A 25,412-nucleotide genomic window follows, 5' to 3' on the forward strand; every position below is an offset into this window, starting at 1 on the left:
TTAAAAATAATTGAAAGCATGGGAAGCAGCATTCCTAATTTACATAAGCAGCTACAGCATGGCATGTGAGGAAGGCTTCCCATGTTCTTCTAATGTTTCTCTTAAAATTGGCAGTGCATCCATTTGTCTAAGCCAAACAGGAGCAGGTGGGCAATCTCACCTAATAAATGAAGTATTCAGAAAGAACAAAGCTTCCTCTCTCTGTAACCTCCACCAAACAACCTGTTGTGATATATAAAGGTGGTTTTGTTTTTTTTCCTTAGGATTAATGGAAATTCATACACGAAATGCCAGTCCCATTCCAAATACAGCTATTAGAAAATGCACAGTAAATATGTATTACAGACTTAATTTAAACAATTGTCTCAGACTTCCTTTGTTACAAGATAAAAACAGAAGTGCTATGTAACGTTTATTTCTATTTTCAGCATTCTTATTTTTGAAGCTTTAACAACCATTTAATTGAAGTCAGCATGACTATCATGCTTTCTGGTGTAACAGAACAGATCCTACTTTTACTTATTTTTCTAACTAATTAGGCTAGTATATGCTATAGTAATTAAATATTTTGGTAGAGATTTTTTTTTCTTAACTTTTCCTAAAACGAGATGCAGCAATTAAGAGCAGATTGGTAGTTGCTTTAGGTCGATTTGTCTGCTGCTAAGAAGTGCATGAAAAATGCCTTTTTCCTCCTAACCCTTTTGCTGTGCAGGTTCTCAGAGACATCCTGAAGGAGGTGCAGAGTAACATGGTGCCTCGCAGCATGCTCAAGGAGTGGGCTCTGCACACCTTCCCCAACGCCACGGATTACTGGACCTTCCGGAAGATGTTCACCATCCAGTTAGCCCTCATTGGCTTTGCAGAGTTCATCTTTCACCTCAACAGGCTCAACCCTGAGATGCTGCAGATTGCCCAGGTGTGCTTCTGTTCGTTCTCTCATCTTGGATCAGATGGATATTGGCACTGTGCTTTTGAAACGAGTCAAAGTTCAGCTCAGATAATGAACAGTGCATTTCAGTAGGCTTTTTATTTCTGTGTGATTGCGCATCCTGTAGGGAGTACTTTAGCCTGCAGCCCCTGTGGACATCAACTCTGCCTTCTGTGGTGAGAGTTTAGAACTTTGTGTAATTGTTCTTAGATATTGGAACTCTTCATGTAAATGTCTGATTAGTCTCTCTTTTTAGTCTTCTTTCAAATATATTGCTTTCAAAATACCTTTGTATTAAATCAATTAAGTGTGAGAAAAATAAAATTTAGAGCTTCATTTTCTCAAAAGGCTATACCCATTTTCAAATACCATTCTCTTTTGAGTGTATCTGTCAAGTTACAACTCCTATTCATGATTTTTCTGTTTTAACCCAACATTTAAAATGAGGTTTTCCACCTTAAAAAAAAGAGCAAAGGTGACATTTATTGAAGTCTCAATGTCATTTTAATGCATGGAGAGCTACAGTCTGTATAGCAATTAGGATTTTTTGCTCCCTCTGTTAGGTGTTCAGCTGTTTACCCAGAGTGAACCTCGGACACTGAGTGTTGTCCCAGAGTTCTATTGGCAGTGACTCCATACAGATCAGGATCCAGAGGAATCTATTCCTTAAGTTTGGTATTACATGTATTTAGTAAGGGGTTTGGACACAACATTTGGAGAGAAATACTTACCTTTGTGGGTGCCATTATTTATTACTTCATTGCTTAAAAGTTGTTTGGCTAAACGAGTGAAAAGCTATTGAAGTACTATTGGGACTCAGTATTAACAGACACAAAAATCCAACTGCTTTGGGTTCCATGAACGAAAATCACTTTGTTTAATTGCTTTTGTGCATTTTTTCTGTTAAACCCAGGACACTGGCAAGCTCAATGTGGCTTACTTTCGCTTTGACATTAACGATGCCACTGGAGATTTGGATGCCAATCGTCCCGTTCCGTTCCGGCTCACCCCAAACATCTCGGAGTTTCTCACCACCATCGGGGTGTCGGGGCCCCTCACTGCATCCATGATTGCAGTGGCTCGCTGCTTTGCACAGCCAAACTTCAAGGTTTGTATACCTTCTGCAAGGTTATTTGCAGGTTTGTATTTAACAATTTATAGATGAAGCAGCACTTTTTTTGGTGAAGGTAGGAACTGAATGACGGTGCGTATTTGTTTTAAAATTTTACCCCTGAGTTCATCACAAAGGCCAGCTGAAATGTTGGAAATTTTTGGAAATGCTTTATTTGTTATGTGTAAATGTTTATTTTGACTCAGACTGGACACATAAAAGTTTGGTTTAGAAGCTTGGGTCTTGTTGGAGTTGGCAGATGAGTACCAGTAACTCAACTCAGTGATGAGAAAAAATAAGAAAGTATTTGTTGCAGTTATGTCTTTTTCATCCAAGGATGAAACTGGCCTGTATAACATATATGTGTATATATATTAGATACATATGTGTATGGGTGTTGTAGTCAGTGTTTTTTCCCAGTGTTGCAGAAAAAAATATTCCCTGAGAGTGAAATGACTGCAAAAAAACCCCTCCAGCTTTTCAAAGGACTCCAAATCTTTGCCCAAGATTTCTGTGTGTGTGTGGTAAAAGCCATGAATTTAGTTGAATAATTTAAAAATAGGATGTACCCAACTGTATGTGTGTATCAATATCTTGATATATGTTGTTAATTCCTGTAGGAGTCATTGTGTTGTGTTTTTGTAATGGAAACTTTTTATGAAGAGAAACACCTGGAGAGGAAATAATAAAGATGTTTGGAAGCCACACTCGCCTTGAAAAGTCTGAAATTGCAACGTGGCACCAAAAGTGGCAAAATGCTGTTGACTAAAATCTAGTTACAATTCTGTAACCTGGTAGAACCTGATAGTTCTTTGGATTAAGTGCAATAATCTGATTTTTCTTCTCCATGTAGGTTGACGGCATCCTAAAAACCGTGCTAAGGGATGAAATCATTGCATGGCACAAAAAAACCCAAGAGGACACCTCCTCTCCCCTGTCAGCAGCTGGGCAGCCCGAGAACATGGACAGCCAGCAGCTGGTTTCCCTGGTTCAGAAAGCTGTGACTGCCATCATGACTCGCCTCCACAACCTCGCTCAGTTTGAGGGAGGGGAAAGCAAAGTCAACACTCTGGTGGCAGCTGCAAACAGCTTGGACAACCTCTGCAGGATGGACCCCGCCTGGCACCCCTGGCTGTGACTTGAAACTTTCAGTAGTTTTGGTGGGAGGGGTGGGGAGGTTGTTGTTTTTGTTGTTTTGGGGTTTTTTTTTTTTGTTGTTGTTTTTATTTCCTCCTGTTGTTTGTGGTGTGAGCCATATTTTGTGTTAAGAAAATGTGAAAAAAGCTTTCCAGACCATGGCTTACCTGTCACACTGCATTTTGTCAGTTTTCATTCTAGCTGTGTTTACAGTAGTATGGCGTTTTTACTGTTTCTAATTTCATGGGGAGACATTTCCTCTCATTTAAGCAGTTGATATGCAACAGCAGCTTTTGCAAATAGACTAAAATGAAGAGAGAAAAATAATATACAGAAAAATCTAATTTTATGATGAAGACTATGAAACTAGCATTGTTAGATTTAGGGCCTGCCATTCCTAATAACCTGCAGTATATAATTTTTTTATCAATAGTAGTTACTAAAAAAGAAAAATACAGCAATCCAAGTTACTGTCTTACTCTGTGAAATTTTACTTAATCACTCTCTTCATAATGCCAAATTGAAGGCACAGATAAATGCTCTTAACTTTTAAGTTTGCTTCAAATTTACATGGGCAATGTGGCTTTGTACAGACAATTTTGTATGAAATGTTATAGAGGTGAGATTTTGTTAGGCACTGAAAAAATGATGATCAAATTGTGCTGACTTTCCTGGAGCACAAGCTATGTACAGTAAAAGTGTAAACCATTTAGAGTATTTGGTTTAGTTGTGGACAGTGTTTGGGGGGAAGTTTATAAAAGGATGGAAAAAGTCATCCTTTGATACATGTACTTGTCTGTAATAGAGAAAAAATGAAATCTTATCAAGTTCTCTTTACTGTTTAGAATTACAGTAGCTTCTTGAGAATGAATCTGTTCCTTTGTAATTTAAGAGCAGTTTAATGTTTCACTCGTCTTTCTGTTGTGTTAGCATTTTTATAAGACTTTGGTGTTGAGAATGTTAAATTTGTACAGAGTGATTTTTTTCAAAATAAATATTTTATAAAACTCTCTGGTATTAATTTTATTGGTACCTTTGATATTATCCTAAGAGTGTGGTTTTGCTTCATTGTATAATGGATGAATCAGGTATGGCCCTCCATTCCCATGCTTGGTGCTCCTTTTCTATCAAAGAGTTTTGCTCTATGGCACTATGTACAAGTGGAAGCTCAAATAAATGAGTGCTAAGGACTATATAAGGATTTGGATATATAAGGATTTGGAAAACAAACATAATTTTTTTTTTGGCAAAGAATTACTTCCTTATCAAAATCATGTTGGCAAGAATAATCTTCTTATAAAACATAGTGCTTCCTGCATGTGTCACAACACGCTCTGTCTGCAGTCATTCACAACTGAGCTCAGTGCTTTCATGACTTGAAGGGAATTGTTGCCTTCCCTTTATTGAAGATTGTAATGTTTGCAGCTGTGAAATACAGCACACACTGCACAGAGGAGTTGCAGGATTATTTCTTAATCATTTGAATGTCTTGGATATGTCTGAGAGATGACAGGAAGTCGTCAGATAATTCAGCTGTTTTTCTGTCCATGACAGAAATCTTAATGGGAAAATGTGAATGCGAGTTAAGAGACAAACTTTGTTGTCTTTAGAGTTGTGATTTCTGTCTTGCTCGTGGCATCATCTCAAATATACTCCTAAAAGAAGACCTGGGGTGTGAGGGAGCAGAGTTTTAATGAGCTCCCTGAGGTGTTAATGTGCAAATGTTGATACCTGGTCTCTTCTTTCAGGAGCATATGCTATGGGTGCCCCTCAATTTGAGAGAAGGCTTACACAATGTTAACCCAGAGTTTTACCACCAGCTCCAGGAGATAAATCTGAAAGCTTTTAGTTATACATGAGCATTCTTCAGAGCCTGGGGATATCTGACATCTCTTGTATCAGCAGCAGCTGTCCATTAGCAGGAAAGTGGTTTGACAAAGTACAGGGTATTTCCTTCCAAAGTACAGGGAAGTTCCTGATTATCTTCATGAACATGTGACATTTATCCTCGCTGCATTTAATTTTTTATGATTGTAGATAAAGGTTCCCTTGGTCTTGTAAGAGATCCATGCTCAGAATGCATCTTGCTGAGCAGATACTTGAAGTATATTAGTTGTCAATTCACTCAAAGTATTCCCTTCAAGGTCTCTTCCCTCAGACTAGATATTACACAAAAAAAGCCCATGTCATTACTCTGTAAAATCAAACACTCGAGAATTAAGAGAGGTCAAATTTAAAATTCTCTCTGACACTGTGTGTATGAGCATTATGCCATTCTGAAGGTTCCTCCTGTTGTGTTTGTTTTTCAACCCCTGTAGAGTTACAAACAGATTTCACCAGATCTTTGTGAGGGTAACTAGTCACAAGTCCTTGACACCAAAGATGTGCCAGCCATAATTCTGTATAAAATACAGAGATGTACATGTTGGTAGACTTTGGCATGTGTAGCTGTCATGGTGTGAATTGGGCTCTCTGGGAGGTCACTCAAGGCACAGAAATACTTGTAACTAGGAAGCACACTTGGCATGAAAAACTGGATAAAAATGTAAGCGGTGGATATTATACAGAGAATAAATAGTTGTCAGGTTTCTCAAATTACACTGTTTTTTTCTCCTGACTTTTGTAATCATGTTTGACTCTGTCTTTATTAGACGATGCTGCTGCAATTTAACTTTTTATTATTACAGTCTGCTCTCAAAGTAGATTATCAGAATTTGTTTGCTTAAGTGAATTGTACTCTGAAACAAAAGCCTTTAGCAGTAGTTGAGTATTTGAGTCTCCCCTCTGAAAGTGGTGTGCCACTTTCCTCTCCTGTAATTGGGCTGTCCATGAATTGTCAGATACAGAGAGGGTGAGCAAGGGATTAGTTATTACTGGAAGATGATGACTCAAAGCTTTTCAGTGGCAGACAATGAAAGCTCTGTTTCATAATGGCAGTCGAATAAAGTTGCTTTTAAGGCTCCGATCTGTTTCAAATATGATGTATGAAATGTTCCTTTGTGGTGAGGAAGCCTATTCAGAGAGAAGATTTCACACTCACAGGAGCTTTTAATCAGCTCAGTGTGGGTGCATTTCACATTTAAGAGGTTCAAGAGAGCACATGTGAAACAACTGGTGTCTTGTATGTGGTTTATCATCATTGTCCCTTGACTGTCGGGTCTCACTGTCCCTGTGTGCGTGAGCTGTGAGCCAAAGGCAGTGTTACCTCACCTGGGACCTCCTAAACCAGGGCTCAAATCGCTGAAATGAAGAAAAAACAGGGAGTCTGTGAAATTGTTAACTCAGACTTTCATCTCTTGACTGTGACCTTTTCATCTTTCAATGAGCATTGCCTTTCCCTGAGAGCTCCAAGCAAGAGTTGTGCTCCCTCTCTGCCTTCAAACTTCTCCCTCCCCTGTTATAATCCAATGCTTTACTCTGAGAAATCTTTTTATTTCTTCCAATTCCCCCTGGAAAACACCACACAGGATTGTTATCCTGGTTCCAGCGGGGGCCCCTCAGCTGCTTGGGAGCTCCTGGCACTGCATCCCCCCTGTGGCCCAGGAGGGACCTGTGGGTGATCCCTGCCAGCCTGGGGGGAGAAATCCTGGGGAGGAGAAGGGAAAGAAGGAAGGGATGGCTGATGGGGACCACTCTGTGCTGCCCCTTCCCTTCTCCAAGGGGAGTGACCGGGTGGAATCCACTGCAAAACCAGGAAATTTTAGGCAAGGAAGCAGGAGAAGGGGCAGAGGCAAAGCTGAGCCCAGTGAAGCAGGAAGAGAGAGGCTGCCCTAAGATCTCTTTGCTTGTTTGTTTCTTCGTTTCCCCTCAAGAAAGGAGTTTCGTGTTAATTGCCAAAACCAGTGCAATCCCCCAGCCCAGACTTGGGACTGTTCTGCTGAGCACAGTGAGCAGCCTGGCCAGTGTCTTCACCTGTGGCTAGCAAGTGTTTTCACCTGTGGCTAGCAAGTGTTTTCACCTGTGGCTAGCAAGTGTTTTCAGCTGTGGCTAGCAAGTGTTTTCACCTGTGGCTAGCAAATATTTTCAGCTGTGGCTGGCAAGTGTTTTCAGCTGTGGCTGGCAAGTGTTTTCAGCTGTGGCTAGCAAATATTTTCAGCTGTGGCTGGCAAGTGTTTTCAGCTGGGGTAACTGGCTCTGGTGGCTGGGTCTGGCACAGCCAGGGTCGGGACATCGGCAAGGAAAGTCGGTAAGGGATGTTTCGGTGTTACAAAATGCATTTTTATTTATTTATTTGTTTGTTTGTTTTGTTTGGGGTGATTTTGTCCTTTGGTGATGCTTTCCCTCTGGCTGTGCTGGAGCACTCTATGTGGTTAATGTACTCTTGGAAAATCCTTCTTGAGTGAGCCATAAAACCCCTCCTGACCTTGTCCAGCCCTGGAGGATCAGATCATGCTGCTTTTAAGAAATGAGGTGGCAAAGTTGGCGATGTCTGCGCTTCCAAGGGAGAAGCACTAACTAGTGTGGGCACTTCTCTGCCCCCTGTTTGGCAGCGTGGCCTGGGCAGAAGCAGTTCATTTCTTATTGTGTTCAGCAAAACAAACCTCGTTAGAGTTTTGTATGAACACTTATCTTGCCATTTAATCCAACAATGGTTGGATTTCTTGGAAGAAATAACACTTAACTCTCACAGAAATCAGCTGGTAAAAGCCCATTTCCAATCTGCCTGGTTCTTGTGCTGGACATGCTGTAGATGTTTGGTGTATTTGGAGGTGCTATTAGCTTGTTAAATTCATGTGCTCTACACCCTAATATCATGCTTCACTTGCTACCTGCAACCTGATTTTATTTTCTTTAGGAAAAGATATTTATCCAGGCTGTAAGATACTGTCAGGATTGTACCTTAATCAGTCAGGCATTGCTTACCCTCAGTCCAGCCCCTGTGAACTGTTACAGTACCAGCTATATTAAAGTAGCTTGCTCAGTCTGATAGCTGGGAAAGGACAGATCTTTGCTGGCTCTTTGTTTCTCTTGATACTAACACATTAATTACTGTCACTCTCCACTCCTTGCTGCTGTTTGTAAGAAAATGGCATTAAAGAACCTATTCTGCTTATTCAGCAAGAGTTCTCATCAGTAGCAATTCATAAACCATTTTAGAGTGGGTCAGTATAGCTTTACCATCCCTTGAAGCAATACTGTGGCACAGAACTTTTAATTGAGGTCTGGTGGTGTCACTGAAATGTTGTTTCTTTGTGTAATAGCTGCCCCTATTCCTTTCTGTAATATAAAAAAATAGCGATTGTCAAGAGAAAGATGCCATATTAAAATTCTTCAAATTAACTGCATGCATTATTAAAAAGTCTGTTTTTTAACTTCTCATGCAGTACACTATGCTATCATTTATTTTTTAGCTTGAGCATGTGAAGAAACTACTCCCCATCTTTGTGGGGTTCTGTGGAGGAGTGGGGATTGGGACCTCAGGGTTCCTTGTCTAACTCTGTGTGTGGTGGAACCTCTCTGCTATGAAGTAAATCCGTGGGGGAAAAGGATTTGATATTTTTGATACTTAGGAAATGTGTGTTGTAAAATGTGGCTTTGTAGTCTGTGAGTGAAAAGAAGTGTCTCCCAGTTAAAACAATTTTCTTCCTTTCTTGTTTAGGTACTGCAGTCTGGGTGGTCCAAACTCAATTTTGTTGGGATTAAGCGAATTTAGAGAAAATTTTCTGGGACAGTATCCAAAGTTCTGTGATCTCCCATAGCCCCTTTGCCCTCTCTCCCTTCCACTCTATGCCTGGCAGAGACAATCTAGCAGAGACAGAATGTTTGGGCTTGCAGACACACAGGAGGTGGCACAATGACCACACAGCTGAGGTGGGTCAGATGAATTTGCCCTGCAGGCTGTATCTGGTTTCCAGATGTGGGGCTGGATGCACCCTGTGTGAGATGTGTGGCCCTTGCTTTAGCCTTTGGAAATTTCTGGAGAGAAAAGGGTAATTTTTTACTGTGGCCTGTAAACTCCTGGTGAAAGTGTTGGGATTCTTCTGTATTCTGAAAATGGATCAAAACCTGAAGATTTATGGAACAGAGACACTGAGGAACTGGAATAGTGGGGACCCTTCCTCTGACCACTTGCTGCCTGTTTTGACCTGGTGATTTGGGGAAAAGAAAGACTCAAACTTCCTGAGCCTTTCACAATCTTGCAAAACATCAACATTAGTTTGGGGTGAAATTATGACTTGCTTGTCTCTGCTTTGGCTGTTTCACTGAGCTGCTGTGTTGTGAATGAGGCAACTATTGAAAGTGCCAAAATGCTTGTTTTATCCTTCTGTGACAGATGTGATGCTGTAGAGCTGTGGGATGGTTCAGTACAGATATGAATTCTGTGTTCAGCTCTCAAACAGGCTGTCAGTCACGCAGGGAAAGATACCTAGCTCAGTTTAGCTTTCATTCACACGTATTTTTTAGGCATTATGTGTACTATGGGATTCATCTGCTCTTTTCTGTGACCTGAGTGAAGGTATTTTGGTGGAGTAATAGTTATATCAGGCGTGCTCATCTTTCTTTGTAGCACTTTCTGTAAATCCATCTAGAAGGAGAACTCAGCTCTGGTAACTGTGTTTATAACCCCACACTGTTTTGTGTTTTTTTTTGTGAAATAAATTAATAGATTGACACAAAATTATTCTTTAGGGGTGCTGATGTCGGTGTAACTCCATTTAGTGTCTAAACCTCCACTTCTTAATAGGAGGTTTTATTTTAGAAAACATTTTGTAACGTTTTAGGCTGTTTCCGAATTACACTGGAAACTTGGTTAGGCTGTGCTTGTGTAGCTCTTGGTATTTATTGCAGTGTGGTAAGTTATGCTTGAGAGGATGATTTTCACTGATTTTTAATGCTGTCTTTTTAAAATATCAGAACCATAGATTTCAGGGGTTTTGTTAAGAGCAACATACACAGCATTAATGGCATAATCCCTCATTCCAGATTCCAATATGACAAAACACTTTGTATTTCCTTTGCAATGAAAAATACTGCTTTTAGCTCCTCAGTGTTTCTCTGACTTTCAAATGTTGTTCAGTCTAAGAATAGTCTTGAGTTTTCTAAAGAACAGAGTATCCTTGTCAGATCACAATCTTAAAAACCTGGCTATTATTTACACAGACCTAAATGTAGATGCAGAATTGGAATTGTCCACTGACTGCAGTTCATTCTTGGAGGAATGCAGCTGAATGATTGAAACTTAGTTTACAGTTCCTACATTTGAGGATGTGAGAGAAGCTCTGGCATCTGCCAGCCACGGCCCAGGCTGGAAAATGCCCAGATCTGTTTTCTGTTTCTCATTGACTCACTTTGTCAGTTGGTTGAGTTACTTCACTCCTATCTCCTTCTGATTTTCCTGCTACTGTTTCACATTTTTCCTAAAGGAAAACTTGAAGAGAGCTTGGCACAATGAGAGGCCCAAGGCAGGACCATGTCTTTCAGTGTCCCTGCTGTGTAAATAATGTGCTGCTCCTCAGCCATGATTAGTTTCATCACTCAGGAGCTGGATGCACACAGAAAAGAAACCTTACCCCTTTTACCTTTAGCAGAATTGCTCCCATTTAATTGTGTTTAACAAAATTTATTCATTACAATAAACAATTTTGTTACATTAACATTGTTACAAACAATTAAATTTAATTGTTTAATGTTATCTGTGTTTGACACTTTTGAGGTATTCTACTTTTCCTGGAGTGGAAGAAAACACAAACACACAGGTTAATTGCCTTAGCTGGAAAACTTTTCCTCTCTGTATTTGCAAATTTGGTTAACAATTATATTCCTATTTTTCCTGAATCAATGGTAAGAACTGCACATTTAGAGTTGTGTGATTCACCTCTCTATGTGCTTTTAATGTTATTCAGAAGTAGCAGGGATAAATGCTCTCTGTTGAAGCAGTAGATTACAGAACATGAATCAGTGATAAAAATGTGCAAATGGACCTGACATCAGTGGTGTAGCTGAAATATTTTTTCATGATTGCTCTCAGGGATTTGCAGTATCTGTCCCCGCCATCTTTAACAGGTAGCTGTTCATGAATCAAAGAATACAATTTCAGTCAAGAAGCAACCTGCCAGTGGGAGGAAGTGTATGAACATAAATTACATAATTATTATTCCACTTGCTTCTATGCATTTAATCACAAAACAGCAGAAGCCTGAAGTTACAAAATAAACCTTAAAGGCATCATAATCTTAAACAACAGTAGCAACACACTAACATGTGCCCTGTAAAATAGAAAAAAGATTAGTAAAAGAGTGACACTTCTTATTTTCCTCTTTTGTGATCATTGGGCAATAACACTAAATTAGCTCGCCATATTTGCTTACCAAGTCAGCAATTCTTGAAGCAAAGCTGCAGAGAACTGGAAACTTATTGGGATACTTGGATGGTACCTCCTCTTATCAGAGAAGTAAAAAGAGAGGATTTTATCTTTATACTCTTAGAATAGCTCTCCCTGTGTGACAGATATAACCCGATGCAGCCATGTCTGCCTGAATTTGCAAAGAGTCTGCAAGAATAGACCTGGGGGGAAAAGTGCTTCATCTTTTGGAACTGGTTGCTGACACCCAGGTCAGTCATGGGTGTTTTGAGTTGTGAGCTCTGTTCCTGTTTATGAAAGAAGAGCAAAAGTCATGCAGTGGATTCTCGTCATCAAGCAACACAATTTCTTTTTGAGTCAGTCAACAATCAAAATAAAATGAATTCTTCTTGCCCATGAATGGGTATCTCTAATATTTTCCCTTTTCTGGGTATATTTCAAATATTTGGCTTGCCTTGGAGGCACAGGGAGCAGAACAAACATTTAGTGCTTTAGTGTGGCCATAGATGTGTCTTTTGCAGTAGATTACAAGCAGTGTGTCTTGTCTAGAGACACTGGCTTAGGGAAGAGGATATTTTAGATTTAGATGTTTTAGACATTTAGTTATGGCACAGTGTGTTTGCCATTGGCTTTTTGCTCTCTCAGCAGTGATTCTGGCTGTTTACTCATTTTTCCCTGGGCTGAACCATCCTGGTGCCCGTGACCTGGAGCTGTCAGTTTTGCCCTGAGAGTGAGGTCTGTGAGTTTGCACCTGGAGGCTCAGGAGCAATGTCAGCTGTCCCTGCATGATGTGCCACCCTCCTTCAGCCTGCTGAGGGGTGCAGCTCCCCAGGGATGCTGGAAGAGCAGGGAATTGGTGCACAGTGCCTCCAGGACAGAGCTGGCCGTGCAGCAGCCGGGGCTCTGTGGTGTGAGTGCAGAACGGGCAGGGGATGCCAGCAAAGCTGGCTCAGGAGCTCACTGCAGCCAGAAAACGACCCAGGAATCTTATTTTTGTTACTTTAATTCTGTATACATCACAAACAAACAAGCCATAATGGGAAAACCATTTTATCAATATCATGTGTCAATGATATGGAGATTAAGGGCAGCTGGATTCCAGCACAGGCACAGAATGTTGGGCAGAGCATTCCTATGCAATTTAATCCTTTAATCCATGCAGTAAATAAATGTTTTTGATCTGAAACACAATCACTTTGATTACAGCAGCAGAGGGGCATATTTTTTATTCTGCTGTGTTATGTGGGCTGAAAAGGAAAAAGACTGATGGATGTTTGGCAGATTAAGTCCTATAAATGTACTGTCTTCCTGTTATTTAGGCAAATTAATTTCTGGATAAGGGCATTGTTATTAGCAGAACAGACCAAGGCTCAGTTTCTTGTCACCCATCTCTCAAGTATGACAACTATTCTCCCAGAAGAGTTTTGTTTTCAGAAATTTTGCTTCCAGAAAACAATATAATTGTTCTTTTTTTTAACTATCTTCAAATGAAAATAATTTCGATTTTTTAAAAAATCCAATCATTTTAGATGGAAAATTTTACCTTCAAAGTTTTAAAAATAGTAAAAATCAATTTTTAATTTTTTTTTTTCGTTCAACCAGACACATAGTCAATTGCAACTTTTTTGATGGGATGCTGTTGGGATGTTCTCAATTTTACAAGCATTCCATTTCATGTCAAATTAATACAAAATCTTATGCCTATTTTTTAAATGGTAAAAAAATAGAACAATTGGGTTTTGTTACTGTGCTAGTGTTGACTTATATTTTCAACTGACCTGCAGCTGGTATTTAAAGGAACCTTATGATTTGGGGCTACCCAATTAATTACTACTTGTTCAGTGATGATGGGGCAGATCACTGTAATTAAAGGTAGTGAGTTCTTTTGAGAGTATGAATTTACATGAGGTTAAAAAAAAATAAAAGGGAAGAGAGATTTTTGGACAGAGATGCATTTAACAAAGAATTTGAAAAGGTTCATCCAGAAAATGATGAATCTTTGCACATCCTGAGTGCAGCACTAAGTAAACAAAGCAGCATTCACTTAGTTATGTTCCCACACTGTATGGAGGAATTTGTGGGGTATAAAAATGAAAGAAATGAGGGGATTTGTGATGTTTCTTTCCATCCTTCTTAGTCCTGGCTGTTAATGACAATGGAAATGCTGTCCAGGGTTCTCTGCCAGAGCTGCCTCCTGCTGCAGGGATGGAGCTGGGAAAACTCCAGGGACAGAGCTGATGGTCTAAAAGTGAAGGAGAATTTAAGTAGGATGGATTATAATAATCTCGTTAAATTAATTGAGATCTAAATGGGGCAGGCCTTTGAACTTCTCCTAAGTAAATATTGGCTGGATTTAGGGAATGTTGAGTTTACTTTGTCCTTCAGATACCTCTTGGCATCTCTGTTTTGTGCTTGCAGTGTGGCTCCTTGAGAACTTTTGAGTTTTAGCTACCTCTTATTAATGACAGTGGTATGGTTCAGGAATCTCAAGTTAATTCTTGATTTGCTCTAGTCCATTTTATTGGAAGACTGTCCAATGTCAATGCCTGATTTCTCTCTTTCTCAGTTTTGCATCCCAAACCTGTTGCCCTGTTGCAAAATTTGGAAAATATCATCCCAAATCACATAAGGATCCAGCCTTGGTGGCTATTGGGAATTAATTTAAATTTTAATTTTACTTGAAACTTTATGGAACATATTATTCCATTTATTTTTCTTTAAAAAGAAAATGTTGGAGATCCAATTTTATTTTTAAGAAAATAATTAATGATATTTCGATTTTTGAATTATCAATCCCTTGTGATGTCTCAAATAGATATTTTTAAGTGTAGAGCTTAAACTCTTTGTGAAAGAACTGTCATTTTCTTTATTTACATGCTGCCCACTACAATGGGGTTTTTATTCATCTGAGCTGTCCCAAAGTAAGTAGTTAAGAGATGAGGCATTTTCCTCAGAAATCCAGAGGGGCATTTTAGTACAATTTTTTTTAATGTAATATTTTAAGTCTGATTTTCCATCCTACAAGCTATAAATCATACCTGTTTACAGATATGTACAGAATTCTGTGGACTAATGATTTGAAAGTGCTATCACAGGAAAACAATGGTGTAGCACAATAGTTGACTCCACCAGGAAATTGCAGAGCTATCTCAGTGCTCAGGAGGTTTAAAACTGTCAGTGCTTGGTAAAGATGAGTAATAGCAATCCTAGGTGTTCTCAGCCTTGAGTTTTAAAATTGTTTTCAACTCTCAATGCAAATGTCCCTTTCAAGGTGAAAAATGTCACACCAGAAAGGCTGAAAAGTTTCCAGGCAATTACACTGGTGAATAAGTGTGTATGGATTCTTGATAACTTCAAAATAAGCTCTTTTAAAATGAATAATAATAGTGAAAAAGACAGGAGGCCGTTGTAATTTATATATGAGTTGACTGGAGAAAATAAAGCATTGAGTAAATCTGTAAGGCTATTTACCGACTGCTGAAGTCTAGAAATGATTTTTTCAGCTCTGCATTAAGGCTGTCCCTACAGAGCAGCTCCACAAAGGCTGTCAGGTGTTATGCAATGACATGATCCAGTCTCAGCCAGTGACATTCAAAGCCCCAGATTTCATTTTAAATTGCAAACCAATATTAACAGGCAGTAGCCCATCCACAGTTTACCTCTTGTTAATTTGACAGAATGTACAAGCAGCAAACATGGTTTCATTTATTCTCACCTACAGCTCTCTCTGCTGTAGAGAACATGGAATCTTTCACAATAATTTTTTTCATGTTCATATTATGCCAAGAATCTGGCTAGCTGTTCAACAGATGCAAAGAGCCTCCTTTTGTCTTTTCCTGGCAATTTTAGAAGGTTTGAAGACAGAGACACAGAAAGAGTGCAGTGACTGCTGTAATTGCAACTGAGCAAATGAAGGTTAATATTTCAGAGGACAGGGAGGAATTTGTTCAATGTGTGTTGTGATTCTCATAATCTTCTGCTGACATATGATGGTTGGTTGATGGGCACCCAAAAGGCAACATATTCAGGGTCACACAACTGAGATTTCATAGCTGTGTTGCTCCTATGTAGAAAACAAGAATCCTTGTATGTCAGGAAACAAACATGCTTCCTTGAAACTATTATTTGTAGGCACTTTGAAAAACGATTTTTTAATCCCTGTTTAGCAAGTTCCCTTACGCAAAAGAGAATTTTTATTGCTTAAAAAATTATTATTATTTAATGTGAATTTGAATTTTAATTAACCCATTTCCAAAGAGATATCTACACTTGATTGCAATTTTTTCTCCCATCATTATCCTTTAGGGAAATAGTACATAGTGTGCCTGGAGAAATCTGGAGGCCCTCTTAGTAAACTGCATCATGTCTGCAAGGAAAGGGGGTACATTTAGATGCTTTACAAATGGCAGAAATAAATCTGGTGTCATTTGGTGTCAGGCATAGATTTGTAGTCTAAATGGAAAGAGCAAATCTTTCTTTTAACATTGTGACTCTGAAGCATAAAAGGTAAAAGAGCTGAAAATACAATTTTAAAGCAACTTTTCTTTAGGCCAAAAGGAGCAAAGAAGGATTAAGCAGGTACAGGAAGTACATAAATGGATAACTGGAGGAAAGAATTATGTGAATCATGTACTACAGACAACTTTCAAAGATATGAGGCTCTACATCTCTTTTTATCTTGTGCTTTATGGCTGTAATCTGGAAAATTGCTCACACACGTATAACATGGAAACAATTCCATTGCTTTCAGTGAGTTAGGAACAAATGGGGCAGCCATATGTGAATATGTTTTCCAGCTTAGAGCTATCAGACTCTCCTTTGTGCCTATTCAAAGCATCCAGTGAAGTCAGTGGGAATTTGGGCCAGTTGGAGATTTCATCTGGAGTTCATTTGGAGCAGTCTCACAGCAGAGCTTGTGTTTCCTCTCAGGATGTAACTCACAAAAAAAAAAAAAGAAAAATCAGGCATCATTTCACCCTTTCAAGTGGTCTTTTCAGGACAGAACACACTCTGATTGCTGCTCAGGAGGGAAATCTCAGGCACAACATTGCTTACCCTGGAGGGATTTACCCTCCCAGCTCCATAGATTGCAGGGCTAAGCCAGAGTTGTGAGAGTATGGCCAGGCAAGCCTCGTGCTAATGACCCTGCTGTCTGCTGAGGGCTCAATCTCTTCTTGAAAGCTGAAATTTGGGCTTCTTGACCTCATGGAGAGTGCCATGAATGAGATGATGCCAGTTTAGGCACTTCTTGTCCTGCATCCTCCCAGCCTGGGGTGAGCACAGCTGTGCTTAACTAAACTAACCACTAGCTAGTCCACTCTTCCAAATCTGGCTTGGGAAGGACAAGCTTACCCAGGACCCTGGGTAAGCTTGATGTGGTGAGAAAGCTAGAAACAATGGGCCAAATATGGCCACTTGCTGAATTCTTTGTAGTACAGTTGAGAAGAGTAAAGGTATCAATGACTGGGTATCACTGCTCTTGTCCTGAAAATGGTAACTGTGATTTCAGTTACAACTCTTACCTTTAAGGATCAATGGTGTGTTTAAAAGTGCAAGCTGTTTCCTATATAACTTATCAACAGAAAGATAATTGGTCTCTTTCTCATAAGTGTCTCCTTTTTGCCTGTGAGAGAAAAAAAAGAGTTTGAAAGTATTTTTCCCAAAGGAATAATTTTTGTGATATATTCGTACACACTTGAAAAACAGAACCTATCATGAAAATACCATTCCTTAGCTTAGGTAGAATCTCTGTGTTGAAAGCCCACTGTACACCCTTACCATGAGCAGGTCAACACCATGCATCTCTGAAGCAGTGCATTGATATGGACCCATTTAGATTTTTATCAGTTTCAGCTATGTGTAACCATTTTATTATAATTGACCTGGGTTTGTTTCTACATGTCTCCCTCATTAAAATGTATAGCACCTGGGCTTAATGGATTTTGTTTCTATCAAGATATAATGAGGACTGGCATATCTGCATATTCTCTGAGTGCACCAAGAGCAGAGACAAATACTCCATTTTATTACCATCTGACAGAGACATAATGATTGCTGAGAAACTCATTACCATCATATTATGCAATGATTTAACTCAAAAACCTTGCTGTGCTGCAGCCTGGCAGTGGTAGAGCTCTTGGAAATGCCTGTTTTTGTGTTTGAATAGTGTGAGCTGAGCTGATTCCCCTCACCCCGTGTGCTGCACACAGGCTATTTGCTTTGCAGCTTTCTGATTGACTTTGAGCGTATTTCATTACTGTGTAATTAAGGAATATCACTGAGAGATGGTTAGAAAAGCACACGTGATGAAAATACAGGTAGTGAAGGAAGCTGGTACAAGAGGGAGAATGAAATGTTTTTCCTTCTCTCTTGGCTCTCCCTCATTTGCACACCCTGTAACGCTGTGGTTTATCGGTAAGGCACCCTGGCTCTCCCTCATTTGCACACCCTGTAACGCTGTGGTTTATCGGTAAGGCACCCTGGCTCTCCCTCATTTGCACACCCTGTAATGCTGTGGTTTATCGGTAAGGCACCCTGGCTCCTCCTCTTTTGAGCTGGTGAGAGACTTCCAGCAGCTCCTGGTCAACTTTTCTGCAGCTTTGCAGATCCAGACAGGTACTTAGAGATGAAAGGTTTTCAGCTGCAATTTGTGTCTTCGTTCTCTGCACAACTTTCCTCTTCCAAATGGTACTGCTGAGCTGACTTCTTCAGAGCTCAGTTTAGTGCAGAAGACCGTGACAGAAAATGTCACTGAGCACAGTTTATCATTTGAACACAAAACCCCTCAGTAATGCAAAATAACATGGTTCAGCTGGCAAATGCTGGCTGCAGTCACTCTGCTTCCATGCTAGACCTGGGAGGGGGGTGGACTGATAATTTGTGCCTGTCACATGTGATAGGAGGTCCTTAAGTGTTCTAAAAATCTATATAATAGTCAAGAAGTCAAGTTCTAACCCCTTCCAGCCTGTTTGACAAATCCACCTCAATGTTTAACATTTTACTGTATGTGGAGGGGTGGGAGCAATGTTCAATTCTCCTTTCAATGTGGAGAATTCACGAGGCTGAAATATATTAAAGGGTTCATTCTTTCATATATGTATCTATAGACAAAAGCACAATTTTAACAGGGGGATGGTTAGAGAGTTTTGGTATTTTGTAAACTTTTTCAAGTTCAGAAATTGTGTTAACGTTTCAAATTTCAAACACTGAGCAACACTAACCAAATGTCAGGCTGGACACATGTTTGGGACGATAGTGTCATTTTATATCACTGGAGAGCTGCTTCAGCAATTTGAAGATTGCTTTGAAAATAATTTGTTCTTTTAAGTAAGTTAAGTTACTAAAGTGTGTTCACACCACACAGATGTGATTTATTTCGTAGGTGAGTGATTTAGAAATCTAGAAATCCACTGTAAAGCTAATGGATAGAGATTAGTCCCTGTATGCAGAAAGAAAAATACCAGGGATTATTAATAAACCTGTTTCCATCTAATCAGCAATGAGAACTTTGTGATACAAAGTCTATAAACACTAATTTCAATCCTGAGCTTGTTTACCTGTATTTCCTAGAAAGGAGGAGAATGGGTAAACTGCTTCTTCTGTTTATGGGCATTGGTGAGCAAATTGACAGGTTCAAAAGCCTGCTGTCCTGAAAAAGGTAATGTGAAATTGATAAAATAGGTCATGCATACCTGAAAATAAATGGGAAGTTTTCTCCATATTCAGTGTTTGATCAAGTAAATAATCTAGTTGTATTATCTCACAGAATTGTGAACCCAGGATTTCACCTGGGAGCAGTGCTGTGGGTTTATAGAGCAGGTTTCCCAGCTGGAAAATGAACCATATGGTGCATATGTCAAACCCAGGGAAGGAGGCAAACCTTACACAGGCCTAACAGATTCACTCTTAATTAAGATCAGATGGTGCCCACCATTAATCAGATACCCAGGCAGTCTATTTATAGCTACCTTGATCTTGGGTGTGAAGCTGTTGTATGAGCAAATTTCTGCAATCAGCTGAAACCAGTGGAGTTTCAGTGATGTGGATGAATGTTCAACATGACCCTTGGGTTTGGGGGAATTCTTGTGAGGGGAGATAGGAACCTCTTTGCACAAGCCATGTGTGTGGTCTAAGGCTGCCAGCTTGGAGGAAAACAGCACACAGAGCAGCAGGGAACTAGAGCTGTGTGTGATAGAACTTATTTCCAGAGTTCAAAAGGGTGAGATCCCTTCATTTCTCCACCTCCTTGCTGTTTCCATCTAGCTCTTTGCTCTTCACTGTGCATTCAGATTCCAGAATGCACAAAGGATTTTCAGTCTGTTGTAAAAGGCTCATTTGCTCTTGGAAACTTTAAAGAGTATTTTACAAAAAAGTTGATGTGTATAAACCAAAGAGATCTAAAATCCCTGGTGGTCTACAGATGCCATCAGTCCTCAACTGCTAAGTTTTGTTTCATTTTCTACCCCCCCCACAAAAGTTGTGAGTCTTCTCACCCACTGAGCACCATCAGTCTGGGATTTCCTTATCACTGACATAAGCAAAGAAATATTTATTTTGTAATGCAACTTATGAGGGAAAGTTAAAAATCCACTCCTCTGGAAGAGTCTGTAGATAATAGGTACTAGCCAGCTTTGGAAAGACTTTCTTTTTTCACTTTTTCTTCCCTGTAGCTTTACCTGCACTTTGGAGAAGGCAGTGACTCTATCCATGTCTTATATCCAGGAGTGTGCAGTGTGTAAGAAAGTGCCATAGCAATTTTTGAGTACTGAGAAGGAAAACACAGTTCTACACAGAATTATTTCCAATGAATTGGAAGACTGCTGTCCCAACATAAAAATTTGGAGTTCAAATGCTTCCCCAACTTGTGTTCCTCTTGCACACAGAATCCCATGTTGATTCTATTAACTGGAAGGAAATAAGGTGAAATAATGCACAGTGAGGCATTGAGCTTATTACTGATGTTATAAAGGATTGTTTTCCTTAGGTAAGTACAAGGATGTTGATGGCTAAAATATACCATGTGTTTGTTTTGGGTAAACATTTTGCTGTAATTCAATTTATGAGAGGGATCTTTCTCCTAAAAGCATTGGACATGTCTGCATGCTAATAAGAGATTATGTTCTTTAGCTCTACATACTGGAGAGCCTGAAAACAGGTAATTTAAGTTCAGGAGAACTATTTTTACTGTGTAAATATGACATAAAAAAGACAGCACCCAAAATGACAACTGGGATGCTGATTTTGGAAACCTCCTTTCTTTGGAAACAAGAGCTGTGTTCATCCTTGTGTTTCTTGGATTGGAAGACTAGTGTGTTTTAATGTAAAACATAAATAAATCATGATAGAGAAAACCAGTGAAAATACCTATAGCTGTGCAAACTTCAGAAGGATGAGAATTGTTGCTTCCCCAGGAGAGATTTGTCTACAATGTACCAAAAGGAGTCTGTTGATTTTGTTGGGTTTTTCATGTTGTTTTTTTTTTCTCCCTGAATTGTAAACAAAGCAGGAAGTTTCTCTGTAGTGAACAATATTTGGTGTGGCAATGGCATATGGAAGAAGCCAATTTCTGGTTGTCCTGTAAGAATAAATTCTGAGGGAAATCCTTTTACATCTATAAGCATTCAATCCTCATTCCAGAGTTTGATAAGTGATTTTTTCCACTGTTATACACAGATCAACTGTTTGACATGAATTCTTACCTCGGACACCAGGCCTTTTACTCCAGATCAGTATCAGGAAAACTTTCTTCACTGAAAGGGTGGTCAGGCATTGAAATAGGATGCCCAGATGGAATCACCATCTCTGGAAGTGTTCAAAAGGCATGTGGATGTGGCACCTGGGGACATGGCTTGCTTCCCTCAGGAGGTTTGTTGGCTGGTCAACACTCTGACTCTGTTCCAGAACTGAAAGTTTAGGTAGATTTTGAGTTGTTTTATGATATCCATGGCTGTTCTGTCTCTGGCTTTGGATTTGGGAGAAAGAAGGAAGATGGTGTCAGGCTACCTCAGCTCCCTGTCTTAGCTGAATGTGCTTTTGCTGCCCTGTGGATGCTGAAACACCTTCCAGGGCTGGGGTCCTGCCAGCTGGAGAAGTGTGGGGTACTGGGACAGCCTGGGGGCACTGCCCCACGAGCTGGGACTGCAAGGGGCACCTTGGTTTGTCTTGTTCTGCCTCCTGCATGGCTCAGTCTCTGAGGGCACTCGCTCATTCTCATGCAGGGCCACCTTTACTCAGCCTCACCAGTAAAGTCACTGCAACTCAGTTTTAATTGGCCAATTTTTTAAAAGCTGCCACAGTCTTTAGGCTCCTAATGACTCCTAAAACATGAAATGAATTCCTAGTCACTGAGGCCGAAACAAATATAAAAAAGAGCTCAGTGCTTTCTCTACTGTGTTTTTCTTCCCTTTTCATGGGTGAATTATTATAAAGGAAGCTATGTATCCCTGGAGACATTCATTATTGTAATGATAACTGGAAAGGGCTTCCTGTTGAGGAAATAATAAGTGTATCCTGGTTTGAAAGAACTCCAAGAGAGAAAACTGTCCTTCTGCCTGTCCCAGCATGGTGCCCCTCCACAGGGGCCCTGATGATTTCTGCATGGAGCACAAGGGAGAAGCTGCTTCTCACAGCACCCATCTCTAGCTGTGTTTGGGACTCCAAATGGGAACCCAAATGCGAGGTAATAGAGCTGGGAAATACATTTACCTCCCTCTAGGTGCCATCTGCTGTCACCTCCCGTGGAGGAACACTGCCAGTGACAGTGTGGGGACAGCAGCACAGCCATGGGGAAGGTGCCATGAGATGGAACCAGTTTGCTCTGGGGGGGCTCCTGGCTGCTGTGGGAGGAGAATGGCTCTCAAAGGAGAACTCTGTGAGTGGGAGAGGCAGAAATTTTAGAACAGCAGCCACTCCAATGCTTTTCTACATTCAGGAGCATTTTAGAGGGAAACCTTAGAGGGTTCCCCTTTCTTTCCTAAGCTCCACTGCCTCAAGCAGCCTGGCCCTTGTTCCTCTGAACCAGTTATAAACCCTGAAAATGGGGAGTGCTGGTAGACAAGGCAGGAAGGAAAACCATGGGAAAACTGTTTGGATGAAATCATCTTCCTTTCTATGCACATCTGCTTCTGTGGACCTTTTGGACAGTTTGGGTCATTTACTGAGGAGTATTTGCCCAGGGCTGTATTGGGGTATTTAGATTTTGTTATAAGTGAGATGAGGAAATGTATCAGTTCCAGCAGGGAGAGAAGAGAACCATGCAGAGTGTATGGCTGATTGGAAAAAAAAAATTGAAATAATTAAAGGAAATCACTGACCTTGGATTAAATGTTGCTGTCAGCTGCTCAGAGCATGGAGCTTTGCATAACTGGGTGGTGATTATGCAGATCAAATGCACAACCAACCAGAAAATAGGAATTCTGTTTTGTAAAAAGCTAGAATTGTGCAACAGCACCACAACAACATCTCTGCACCCAGGGTGGCTGGGGCAGGGCTCCCTCAGTCTGTATCAATAAATTACACACAAAGAGGCCAATCAAAATTCTCCTTCATTCAAAATCCTTTTATTCTAGATAAAGAATTTCATGGTTAATCATTATCATCTTGTTCCCTTGCTAGGTAATTAGTATTGCATTGTTGCTTTGTGCCTTTCCCTATGTTCCCTTCATGTTAGAGAAGTTTAATTGACATTAAAAGAAGAGGAAATTAAAGGGATTTTAATCAGTTGGTCTGTCCTATCTGTTTTAAAAAGAAAAGCTGGAGTAATAGAAAAATAGGCTGGTGTCTGTGCTCTCTTATCGTGCATTTTGCCGTTCATTACTGAATTGATGAGAATGTCTGCTTTGCATATTTAATCATAGAACTGCTTAAAATATGTCTGATTTCTTCCTGTTAGTGCTTCTCTAGGCAGCACTATAGGTGTCAACAGGCTTTTGCCCAACTATTATCTCAACTTGTTTCAGTTTTCTCTCAGAAACCAGCCCTGTGAGGTAATAAATGGGCATTTACTGTAGTCTTGTCAGAAGATTGTTTGATATCTAGAGTAAGATTTCATCTCATAAAGAGCTAAGTAGGAAAATAATATTATCTATAAGAACTCTTCAAATCTATAGTTTAACATGAGTTAGCTTGAAGCTGTTTAGAGATTTTCTGAATCAGGATTTTGATGCTTTAAGCTTGCAGAACCTATAAGTGTCCAATGTCTGAGTTATAAAATGGTTAGTAAACTTACACTGAAGGCAGCAAGTGAATAAGGTCACAAAAAAGAATATTTGGACTATATTAAATACTCAAATCTTGAGAAATTTTAAAAACACTCTAAATAATAAGCCTTTTCTAGAATTTGACTCAACCAATAAAATAAGTTTAATGTATTTTAGTGACCTGGATGAAAACAGAAAAAAATGGTCTCATTTTTCTTAAGCAAAGGTGTTGAAGAACTGTTATTTGTCATTTTTTCCTATATTGAAAGCAAATATGAATTTTAAATACAGTGTTTATTAGGCTTTCTTCTGAAAATTGCAACAATAAAGAAAATCAGAGAACATTCTTTAAATAGCCTTGCAGAAATTTGCTAGAAGAATGGGAGTTCTGCAATTGATGGTGTGCTGCTCAGAGGTGAGCTCAAACATGCCACTACCAGGCACTTAATACAAAGCAAATTGTTAGGGACTTGGGGTTGTGCACACTGGAAAAAGCAGGAGGGCTCCCACTGATTTCACTGTGCTTGGAGTCAGGCAGTGAAAATGAGATCCTGAGATTTATTGGATCCCTGAGCTCAGATTTTCTGTCTCTCAGAGGTCCATGCAACCCTCATCACTGCAGCATTCATCACTGGTGAATCTTCTGTCTGTGGTGAATAGACAGAAGATTTTGGTCTCTTCTGTAGAAGCATCTAAAGTGGAAACTTTATGTAATATCCATTCTGATTTGTTGTCCATAGACTAATTTTGGAAATCATGTGAGAACTGATAAAAAATAAACAGCATTGCTTTTTTTCTTTTGTAATTTTGAGACTTGCTGAACTGTTCTGATTCCACTGAAATGAACACAGACTTCTTTGATTTTAATAAACAATGGATTGGTTCCTCTGCCTACATGTTAGTAATTATGAGAGTAATTGTGTGTGACTGTAATTACTCCTGTGCTTAATTTTCATCCTGGTTAAAGGCAGAAGGAAGTTATCAAATAAAAAATGGAAGTGGTTTGTTCCCAGATATGGAATCATGTTCTTACAATTAAAAAATTGGCTGACAGACTAGATGAGATGCAGATCTCTTCTGGGAGGCCTTAAGCTATTGTATCCCTAAAAGAAAATGTATTTACAATAAAATATATGTTCCTCTCAGATTTAATTTGGGTGTCTTTTGGAGAAAGTTTTCTTTGTCTCTTTGGGAGATGTCACCTACATGAAAATCACAAACCCTTGGGAACATGTGTGCCTTCATGTTACAAGAAATGCTGTAAATGGAAGAATGCCAGGACAGGTGTAATGTGATTCTCCTGGGTGTGGGATGATGCCTTCTCTGTAACAGTGGGCATTTCCTCACTGAAAGAGAGAATGTATTTCTGAAACTTTCTTTTCTGAAGCCCTTAATTGGGAGATCCTTGGACTGATTTAATTTCTGGATCTCCTCACAAATAAGTGCCTAGGTGTCAGAAAGCATGGAGGTAATTTACAAGTGCTTTCTTTGTCTTATGATAACACTGCTACAGCAGTGAAGGTGTTGTCTAAGCTGCCATGAAACCAGCTTTGTGGATCTGGAGAAGCAGAGTGCCAGCAGTACAGGGTAGTTACAGGTTAAAAAGCCCTCTTCATTTAAAATTCCATAAGGCCAGCACTTATACAGATACAGATGCATTCCTGAAGCTCTTTCCTGTTCCTTCTCTTTTGAGTGACTGCAGTCTCTAAGAGGAGCACAGGCAGAACCATTAGCAAG

At 39.7% G+C, this 25,412-nt stretch overlaps 1 protein-coding gene and 1 long non-coding RNA gene across 4 annotated transcripts in view; both read left to right on the forward strand.

Annotated features, from left to right (window-relative positions):
* TRRAP (transformation/transcription domain associated protein) overlaps window positions 1–4,186 on the forward strand; it is a 75,309-nt gene extending 71,123 nt beyond the window's left edge. For all 3 annotated transcript variants that reach the window (XM_086854795.1, XM_086854796.1, XM_086854798.1), the window contains exons 70-72: window positions 713–916; window positions 1,842–2,036; window positions 2,893–4,186. In XM_086854795.1, coding sequence (XP_086710921.1) covers window positions 713–916; window positions 1,842–2,036; window positions 2,893–3,177 — 684 coding nt within the window. In that variant the 3' untranslated portion in view covers window positions 3,178–4,186. The remainder of the gene's footprint in view (window positions 1–712; window positions 917–1,841; window positions 2,037–2,892) is intronic.
* A 3,061-nt stretch (window positions 4,187–7,247) lies between these two features.
* LOC147650059 (uncharacterized) overlaps window positions 7,248–25,412 on the forward strand; it is a 64,100-nt gene continuing 45,935 nt past the window's right edge. Inside the window, exon 1 of the long non-coding RNA XR_015277237.1 lies at window positions 7,248–7,362. This is a non-coding gene — a long non-coding RNA (uncharacterized LOC147650059). The remainder of the gene's footprint in view (window positions 7,363–25,412) is intronic.

The sequence above is a fragment of the Cyanistes caeruleus genome, chromosome 17, assembly GCF_971803275.1.
Source record: "Cyanistes caeruleus chromosome 17, bCyaCae1.hap1.1, whole genome shotgun sequence".
In the NCBI taxonomy this organism is placed as follows: Eukaryota; Metazoa; Chordata; class Aves; order Passeriformes; family Paridae; genus Cyanistes; species Cyanistes caeruleus.